Genomic DNA, 10,232 nt, shown 5'->3' with positions numbered 1-10,232 from the left:
ATGATGAGAGAAAATTGGGCCCACAGTGCTCTGCGACAGGAGGGTCTTGCGAAAGGGAAGGACGATACCTGGAAATGGGGAACCAGCCTCCAGGGGAGCAGCTCCTCTGTTTGGGAGATCTCCCACTTACACTTCAGACAGTTACGTTACAGTGAGACCTCAGGGCCCCACGAGGCCCTGAGCCGACTGCGAGAGCTCTGTCGCCGGTGGCTCAGGCCAGAAGCTCGCACCAAAGCCCAAATCCTCGAGCTGCTGGTGCTGGAGCAGTTCCTGAGCATCCTGCCTGGGGAGCTCCGGACCTGGGTGCAGCTGCATCGCCCCGGAAGTGGGGAGGAGGCCGTGGCCCTGGTGGAGGAGCTGCAGAAAGACCTTGATGGACCCGCATTAAAAGTGAGAGAGGGAGAGGGAGAATCTGGGATGGAAGGATGGAGGAAAGGCAGGAAGGGCTGAGCTAGAGGGTGGCCTGAGATTTTTATTAACAATTTTTATTAAGAATACCACATTGCAACCCAATGCTAATTAAAGTAGGTTCATCAACTATTCTTACCATAGATTATCTTAGCAGAGGAGTAGATTTAGGACTGGAGTCTTTGGGCCCAACTCAGAATCAGCAGAAAGACATTGACTCTGCTTTGTCCATCCCCCACCCCAGGTGATGCTTGCTAATGCTGAGTTCGGTTCAAGAACCTGAAGAACATGATGTTTGTAGGTGTTCCCTAAATAGAAGCCTATGCATTGCTTGTGTAAGTCTCTTTAGAATAATGCTATAAGCCCTGGTATAGCAAGAATGAAGCTTTCCAGGTCTGGCCAGACCTTCCCTTGTAGCTCTGTGCCCTTGTGGGGAATTCTGGGAGCCAAGGGACTGGGTTTAAATAGTTATAGCTGATAAAATTGTGTAGCCTTGGCCATTAAATTGGAATCTTAATGCCATCTCTAGTGTTTGTATAATTTTCTGTCAATTTGTAGTCCATTGTATATATGAAGTCTGACCCATAACTTAACCATTGAACCAAGAACAGTTTTCTTTGTTTTAATTGTGAAAATTTAAAAAAAAAAAAGATTAAAGCTGGATTTGAGAGATTAAAGCTGAAACAGGAACAGGTTAAATGATTTGCTTCAGTTCAGTCTGACATGTTTTCCACAGAGGTAGCAGCAAAGCGTTGACTAGGCTCCCACTCTGTTGGGGTAGGAAGGAGTTAGGGGTAAATAATAGAAGAGTTGTGATTGAACCCAGGTCTGACTCTCAAATCCATGCTCTTAATTACTGCTTGTTACTTCCCATTCCCTCCTTAACCCATTCCCAGGTCTGGCTCTGTCCCCACTGTTCTGTTCAGTGTCCTCTGGGAGAGGTCACCAGTGCCATAGGGAATAATGGCAGCTCCATTGTTCTCAAGGCAAAGCTTTACTGCCGTTTTGATGCTCCATATTGGAGGTGGGTATCTCTGATCTCACAGTTTTGGATTGTGGGCAGAAAGAGGTCCAAGGTGGTTAGGCAAGTCCATTTTCCGAAAAGAAAAGAAACATCAAACTCACTGTGTCTTGTTTCCAGGTCCCGGTCCTTCCTCAGACCCAGGACCCTCTGCAGGAAGGGATTCATTCTCCAGGAACAGCGCTCCCTCTTGCACGTGCAGGAACGTGTCTGAATCCTCTCACCGACCCCGTGGTATTTAACCTCCAGGACCCTCAGCATGGTACTCACACAGTGGCCCTGGCTTTGCCCTTTCTCGGGACCCTTGCTTTGGCTCCCCCTCCAACTCCTGGGGAGTGACTGCTGCCTCTGCTCTGTTTGAGAATACTTTGTCGTACTACGCTTGCTACTACTTTCCTCTTGTCTTTTTCTGAGTCGTTCTACCCCTTCATCCGTTATTATTGCTATACTTTGTGTTGCTCCAGCCCTGTGCATAGGGGGACAGTTCATGCAAAATGTTTGTTGGTCTTTTTGTAGCCGTATCTGTAGGAGTTTCAGGGCTCGTGGTAGGTGAGAAATAGTGATAATAATCCCACATGCACCCTTTTCTCCTCTTCAGATCCTCTTGCTCCTGAGGCTTCTGCCCTTTCCCAGGAAGAGAACCCAAGAAACCAATTAATGGCCCTCATGCTCCTCACAGCTCAGCCCCAGGTGAGACTCGCTCCTCTTTTCCTTCCTCAGGCCCTCACTGTTGTTGTGATTGTGCCCTCTTTCATCCTAGTGCATGGGTGTCCCTGCACCTCCTGTTTCTAAAACAAGGTCCATATTGGATGACTGACTTTGCACGGGGTTTCCTTATTTCTCTGTAACATCCCTTGCCTACTTCCTGACCTCACACTGTGTCCCTTCCTTTTCAGGAATTAGTGATGTTTGAGGAGGTGTCAGTATGCTTTACCTCAGAGGAATGGGCCTGTCTGGGCCCAATTCAGAGGGCTTTGTACTGGGATGTGATGCTGGAGAATTACGGAAATGTGACCTCCTTAGGTGAGCTGCTCGTCCCATCACGCTAATCCTATTTCCTCAGCTTTTGTTTATTTGCTGATTAGAAAAGCAGTATAGAACTATTTTTTTAAAAGAAAATTTTTTCCTAACTCTACTTTTTGCAAATTGGCATTTTTATGTATTAAGTTTTTTAAATGTATTTGAGAGTTTATTTTACGTGTTTTAAGAGAGAGAGAGGGCGTGCGCGTGCACGTGCGCGTGTTTGTGCCCAGCTTGGTTTCTCCTATGCTCTCCTTATGCTCATACTATTATACGTTCTTTGCAAATATTATTTTACTACATAATTTGTACCATAATCTTTATTTCCTTATTATGGTAATTGCTATAATAATAACTTCAGTAAATTATTACTGTGATTACTAATAATGCTAAATTACTAGTAACTATTAAATTATTATTTAGTAAAAGATTTAACTTTAATTCATAGAAGTAAAATTTCTAGGCCTCAGTGTTTGACTGTGTTTAGGGCTTCAACTTGATACAGCCACACTGCTTTCCATAATGACCCTGGTCTCTTCTGCTCTCACCGGGAGTGCCGACCCATGCTCCTTAGCTCTTTCCCATTGGTACTGAGCAATCCCATTTTAAAGTTTTTTATTTAAAATAAACATGTAATTTTTTTGCTAATAAGAACAGTTTTATCTATTTATTCTTCACTGATTTTCTTTGATTAGTACAGAATTTTTTTGGTTTTGTTTGTTTGTTTGTTTTTCTTTTTTACATTTGTGGTAATCACTTGTGTTCCCAGCAGACATTGAACACCTATCCCATAGTAAGAATGATAGGATTTCACCATAAGTAGTCTACACTGGTTGAGGAGGTAAACACAGAAAAGTTGTACACACGGCAAGGTGCGGTCATTGAGGTGACAGAGACATAAGCCAGTCTGATGGAAAAGCAGTTCCATTTTTAGGACTTAAGAAAGCCATAAAAAAAAGAGATCAGTTAACCTGGATCTGAAGAAAAGAATGAAAAAAGATAAAAAAGAAAAAAAGAATGAGAGTACATTTGAAGAAATAGGCATTACAGTTTGAAGAAATTGTGTTAAGAACTAATTCTGAATGAACTAGACATCATAGCTTCAAACCAGTTTGAACCAGTTCAGTCATAGCTGATGCAGCAGAGTTGAACTGATAAAAATTGGATGTACCAGAAGGATAGCTAGAGTGGGAGCTATCATACGTCAAAGCTCTGGAATGGGCAGTGGAAACTCAGAAGAAGCACATCCTTCAGGAGATGAATGCGTAACAGGGCTGTGGAGGGTAAAATGGTGTTATAGGCGCTGTCTGTGAGCCAAACACTGTTATTTCTGACTGGTTTCTTTGTTATGTAGTGTGCTTGTACTAACATATAGTGGGCCTGTGATTCCCTCCCCCGCCCATTCCAGTTACACTGATAGTCACCCACATTTACCAATTTAGGCCTGTTCCAGTGTCCCTTAATCAGCTATGACTGAAAAGAGAACTGGTTTGAAGCCCTGATACAAACAGATAGCATTCCTTTAAGTTGTGGTATAGTATTCCATTTTATCTGTCTCATACTTTACATTGTTTACAGTACAAATATGTGTATTCAAGAACATTATGTGTCATTCTGTTTGGTAAGTATTACCTTTGTATATTTTTCACTTGTTTTAAAGTCATGTTGTTCTAAACTTTGCATTTTTCTGATTGTGTTGATTCTTAGGAACCAGGAGTTTTCTAATATTTTCTAAATCAACTGTTATAGCCGATCCAGTAGTATTGATTTCTTATACTAATTTTGTACTCAGCAACCTTAATAAATTATATAATTTGTAGTAACTTGCAGTTCCCAAGGACTTGTCAGTTTTATCTTAAGTTGTCTGACTTATTGGCATTCCAGATGGGGCAACATGAGCATAGTTGTAAAGAAGGAGAGGGCATGTCAGGAGTTAGGAGGAAGAAGCACAGTGGAGCAGAAAGAAGAATAGGCAGTGAAGGGGGACTCTGCACAATCATGACATGTTTGGGGCCAGATCATCATGGCTAGAGTCTTGGGGAGTAACAGAGGGTATCTGAAAAATAGGCAGAAAGGAAGGGCAGCTCTTGTGGGCTATGCTGGCCATTTGTAATTTGTACTGTAGGTAATGGAGAGGCATTGGTTTTAAGGTTAGTGACATGATCAAATTTGCCTATTGGAAATATAGTAAGTTCAGGCATGGATGAAAAGAGAGGAGGAGAACTGAGGCTGAGGAATCCATTTTTGTTGGACTTCACCAGCAAGGAACTGGTTCTCTTTATCCATTGTGATGCTTTTCCATATACTAAGGTCCACTAAAGTTCATGCACTTGACTAAAAAAATTAAAAATTTCTTTCCATAATCTTTAAGTTTCCTTTCTTGCCACCACAGAATGAAGAAAAGAAGGAAGGCAGGTCTTTCTAAGCTAGGTAGTCCTTCTGTTTCCATCTAACTTCCTAAGCCTCAGATCTGAACCATATATGTAAGATCCTGTGTTCTCTGGAGTGCTGAAACAATGCCTTTCTAGTGGGCCCATTGAGGGTGTTTTAAATCATTTGAGGATCCTGTTCTTACACATACACAGGACATAGTAACATTTGCATTTTTAATTTTTTTTACCAGAATGGGAAAGCATGGCTGACAATGAGGAGGTGACATTAAAAGCAGGCATTTCCCAAAGGTCAGACTCTCAGAAAGGACCATCGAAAAGACTGCAACGAAGTGTTCCCAGAGTCCTCGACTTGGAGGAAGAATGTGAATGGCAGGTGTTGGCAAATCAGTGGGAAAATGAGACAGCGGACAGGACAGATGCAGTGAAGAGAGGGTCCCCACGTGAAGGAGACCAGAGGAGAAGAACTCCAGAGAGACGACGCCAGAAGGGGGAGGAATTGGGTGAAAGCTTGCATTTCAGTTCTGCTCTTTCTGAAAGCTTAGTGGGTATTGAAGGGAAGAAGCTTTATAAATGTGATATTTGTTGTAAACATTTTAATAAAATCTCTCATCTCGTAAACCATCGGAGAATCCACACTGGCGAGAAACCTCATAAGTGCAAGGAATGTGGAAAAGGCTTCATCCAGCGCTCCAGCCTTTTGATGCACTTACGGAACCATTCTGGTGAGAAACCTTACAAGTGTAACGAGTGCGGGAAAGCCTTCTCTCAGAGCGCTTACCTTCTCAACCATCAGAGGATCCACACCGGGGAGAAACCTTACAAATGCAAGGAGTGCGGGAAGGGCTTCTACAGGCACTCGGGCCTTCTTATCCATCTGAGGCGCCACTCTGGAGAGAGGCCTTACAAATGTAACGAATGTGGGAAAGTTTTCTCCCAGAACGCTTACCTCATCGATCATCAGAGACTCCACAAAGGAGAAGAGCCTTACAAGTGTAACAAGTGTCAGAAAGCGTTCATCCTGAAAAAGAGCCTCATTCTGCACCAGAGGATCCACTCTGGGGAAAAACCCTACAAGTGTGACGAATGTGGGAAAACCTTTGCTCAGACCACGTACCTTCTGGACCATCAGCGACTGCACAGCGCAGAGAACCCGTACAAGTGTAAGGAGTGCGGCAAGGTCTTCATTCGGAGTAAGAGCCTTCTCTTACACCAGAGAGTCCACACGGAAAAAAAGACCTTCGGCTGTAAAAAGTGTGGTAAGGTCTTCAGTTCCAAGTTGAACCTTAACGACCACAAAAGGCTGCACAGCAGAGAGAAGCCGTATAAGTGTACGGAGTGCGGGAAGGCCTTCACACAGAGCGCCTACCTCTTTGACCACCAGCGGCTGCACAATGGCGAGAAGCCGTATGAGTGCAGTGACTGTGGCAAGGTGTTCATTCTGAAGAAGAGCCTCATTTTACACCAGCGCTTCCACACGGGGGAGAATCTCTTCGAATGCAAAGACTGCGGCAAGGTCTTCGGTTCTCACCGAAACCTCCTTGACCACGAGCGACTGCACAATGGGGAGAAACCCTACGAGTGTCGAGAGTGTGGGAAGACCTTCATTATGAGCAAAAGCTTCACGGTCCACCAGAAACTCCACACCCAGGAGAAAGCCTACAAATGCGAGGACTGCGGCAAGGCCTTCAGCTACAACTCCAGCCTGCTGGTGCACCGCAGGATCCACACCGGCGAGAAGCCCTTTGAGTGCACCGAGTGCGGGCGAGCGTTCAGCTCCAACCGCAACCTCATCGAGCATAAGAGAATCCACAGCGGGGAGAAACCGTACGAGTGTGACGAGTGTGGCAAGTGCTTCATCCTCAAGAAAAGCCTCATTGGACACCAGAGAATTCACACGAGGGAAAAATCCTACAGATGCAACGACTGCGGCAAAGTGTTCAGTTACCGCTCTAACCTGGTAGCCCATCAGAGAATCCACACAGGTGAGAGGCCCTATGCCTGTGGTGAATGTGGGAAGGGCTTTACTTACAACAGAAACCTTATTGAGCATCAAAGGATTCATAGTGGAGAAAAAACCTATGAGTGCCATATATGCAGGAAAGTTCTCACCTCGAGCAGAAACCTCATGGTGCATCAGAGAATCCACACTGGGGAGAAGCCCTACAAGTGTAGCGAGTGTGGGAAGGACTTCAGTCAGAATAAAAACCTTGTCGTCCACCAGAGAATGCATACCGGGGAAAAGCCTTACGAGTGTGAAAAGTGCAGAAAGTCCTTCACGTCCAAGAGGAACCTAGTTGGTCACCAGAGAATCCACACAGGGGAGAAGCCTTACGGCTGCAACGATTGTAGTAAAGTTTTTCGGCAAAGGAAAAACCTAACTGTACACCAGAAAGTTCATACAGATGAAAAGCCCTATGAACGTGATGGGTCTGAAAAAGAATACTGTCAGATGTCAAACCTTCACCTTCGACAAAAGAATTCATACCGTGCAGGGTTTCTTTTGGCTACGGAATACGAATGAGCCACCTAATCTAGTCTTAAATCAAGTTAGATCTTCACTACCTAAGTAACTTTTGGAGGAATGACAATATATGGTTCTTGGAATGAAAAAAGAATATTGATTGACGCCTTTATAGAATGTTAATCTAGACTTCCAAGTGTACAGAAACCTAAATACCTAATGGTATTTCACGCCATTTGTTAGCACTCTTGACAGAGAACTTGGAGCTGTTAAGAACACTGAAAAAACCTGAGTATATGTCCCAAGAGGCGTATGTAGTTGTAAGTGATAGCAAAACTATCTTTTGTATTATAAAGGGCATTGGTTTTGAAAATACGTATGTGGTGTTATATACTGTTTAAATTGGAACCAACTCATAGCTGACCCTCCAGCAGGTTTTCAAAGGTGATAATGGAATTGGAGGAGATTGCCCATCTTTGTCCCATTTAGCAACTAGTGGATTTGAACCATGTGCCTTTGATTTGGCAGTGCAGCTCCTTACCACCAAGCCACCAGAGCTTCCTATAATATATATATATCGTGCTAAATATTTTCACGGTGGCATCTCACTACTACAGAATGTCTGTTTAGATTGGCTAAGTGATCCAGACCTGTAAGATATGGATTTGTATGGGCAAATGTCTGCAGTTTGAGAGCAACCTAAAAAGAGCTCTGGGTTTAGAATCTGAAGCCCTTTTGAGTTTCTGACTCCATCTCCTGCTCAGTATGTGAAACTGTTAAATCAGCCTCTGGGTCTCAATGTTCTCATTTAGTCAGCTCTTGACATAATGCCTACCTCACAGGACTGTTAGGAGAGTTAAGTGGCAGATCTTGATGTAAATACTTCGTAAACTCATTCAGTTGTCAATAAAATTGGATAAAAGAAATCAGATCAAAGTTGGGAGTATGAGTTAGAGAAGACAGTGTAAGTTTTCATTAAATCTAAATGTTAGGATGAGGGGATAATCCCTAAATATCAAAATATAAGCACTTTTAGGCTTAAAAAGAAATACAGTGGATAGTTTATTTTGGAATTTAGTCTATGAGTAATTTTTTTTTCTATGACTAATATTTAAAAATTTTTAAGGGATTACATAATGTACCTATTTAGCCTTTATAGGAAAAAAAATATTGAATTACTATAGGAAAGATATGTGTCTACACAGAAACTTTAGTGCCAAGGGAACAAATTAATTTTTCAACTTACAGATTTGAAACCACAGACATAGTCCTGTGTTGCTTTTCTGGTTCATAAGGAACAATCCTTAACCCTAACTCCAGAGCTGATGATCCCTACCATTGTCAGTTCTAATCAACATCTCTGGTTGTTTGACTACAAATGACTACTTACTAAACTGTCCCCATAAGTTGTGAGCATTTGACATGCTTAGTTACTTGATGACGAAGGCACATATCATAGTGAAGAAATTGGAAGCTCTTGGATTGTTTATGGACCATAAAAGAATCTGTACCCATGTTCTTTTCATGCACTCAACTACCTAAGCCTTTTACAGAGTCCTTCAAACTCTGATGAACACAGTTCAGAATATTCTCCTGAGCTGGTCAGTACCCATGAACCCACAGCAGACCAGTCTTATAGTTAGTCTGTGCCTTTTGTACATTTGTAGATAAAATTCATCCTAGGTTCTTGAGCTTGAGCTTGGTAATATGTTTTTCAAGTCTTAATTCAACAACTGTGTTATAAATAATAGCTCAATATCAAAGATTGTGTTTTCTGATATGAGTAGCACCTAAATGTGTCAAGTGTTAAATAATTCAACTTCAGAGCCCCTTAAGGACTGACTCCTCATTAGACATAAAGGAACCAAAAAGTGAAATCTGGAATGAACTTCAGGTTACAAGTCTTAAGACTTGGATATGTGGGGAGCTCTGGTGTCCTAGTGGCAAGACGCTGAGCTGTAATTCCAAAGGCATGAAGTTCAAATCCACCAGATGCTCTGCTGGAGGAGGAGCAATCTCCTCTTGTGCCAGTCGCATCTGATTCGATGGTACACAACAAAGAGAAGAAGAAGAAAGGAAAAAAAAGACTTGGATATGAGTTATGTTCTGCCACTTCTCTTAAATAAATCATGGAGCTTTGATTTCCTCATTTGTTTTTTGAAAGTAGTAGTATTTATCTTGAAAAGTTGCTTTGAAGTAATTAATATGAAGATGCTTTGCAAGAGGAAAAAAACTCACTGGAAGTTTCTGTTTCAAGCTGTCTGGGCATTAGGGATCTCACATAGAAATGGGTCATAGCAGAACTGATAATAGAAAAAAGCTGGGATGTCACCCCACAAGGGTCTCTGTTCTCTGACAATCACTGGCAGGTATTTATTATAGCCTTTGAAAATAATGACAATACAGAACAGGAAAGGAGAGATTTAGATGAGACTTGCTAAGTCTTAACACTTGCTAAGCATGTAACAAAAATACTTTCATTTTGAGTGTCACAACTGCAGATGAGTTATTCCCTTGGGTTGTGGGTTTCACACAGGGCATATGGTCTCAGCAGTCACGTGCTGATGAGAGTGGTCAAGGTGAGGAAATTGTAGGCTTGGGCATTCTGTACATATAAAGGACTTTCTGTACCAGCTATGCTATAGAAATAATAACCCAGTCTACATAATAATTATAGAGAAGTGGACATTATCAATAGGGGAAAGCTGGCGATTCTCTCTTAACCAAGTGCTAAAATGCAACACCATTCAGATAGTAACAGCTTACAGAATGGGCCTTTTTAGGGGATACAATAAACTAGGGGGGGGAAATATCATCTAAATCAAGCTTCTTAGACCTTAGTACCAGGTTAAGGGGGGAAAAAACAATGCCCAGAGAGCAGACAAATGCAAAGTGGGTACAATCTAAATAAACAGTGACAGGCTCAAGA

The 10,232-nt window shown here is 42.4% G+C and overlaps 1 protein-coding gene across 1 annotated transcript; it reads left to right on the top strand.

The window, feature by feature from the left end:
- Positions 1-7,363, top strand: ZNF197 (zinc finger protein 197). Its single transcript, XM_006893052.1, has 7 exons — positions 1-390; positions 1,550-1,691; positions 2,028-2,119; positions 2,326-2,452; positions 5,073-6,068; positions 6,153-6,888; positions 6,961-7,363. The coding sequence occupies exons 1-7, from the start codon at positions 1-3 to the stop codon at positions 7,361-7,363; spliced, it is 2,886 nt and encodes a 961-aa protein (XP_006893114.1).
- Positions 7,364-10,232: the final 2,869 nt, after the last annotated feature.

Source organism: Elephantulus edwardii, unplaced genomic scaffold, assembly GCF_000299155.1.
Source record: "Elephantulus edwardii isolate Elephantulus edwardi_28Jun2011 unplaced genomic scaffold, EleEdw1.0 scaffold00121, whole genome shotgun sequence".
Lineage (NCBI taxonomy): Eukaryota > Metazoa > Chordata > Mammalia > Macroscelidea > Macroscelididae > Elephantulus > Elephantulus edwardii.
This window is presented reverse-complemented; position numbering and strand designations above follow the sequence as displayed.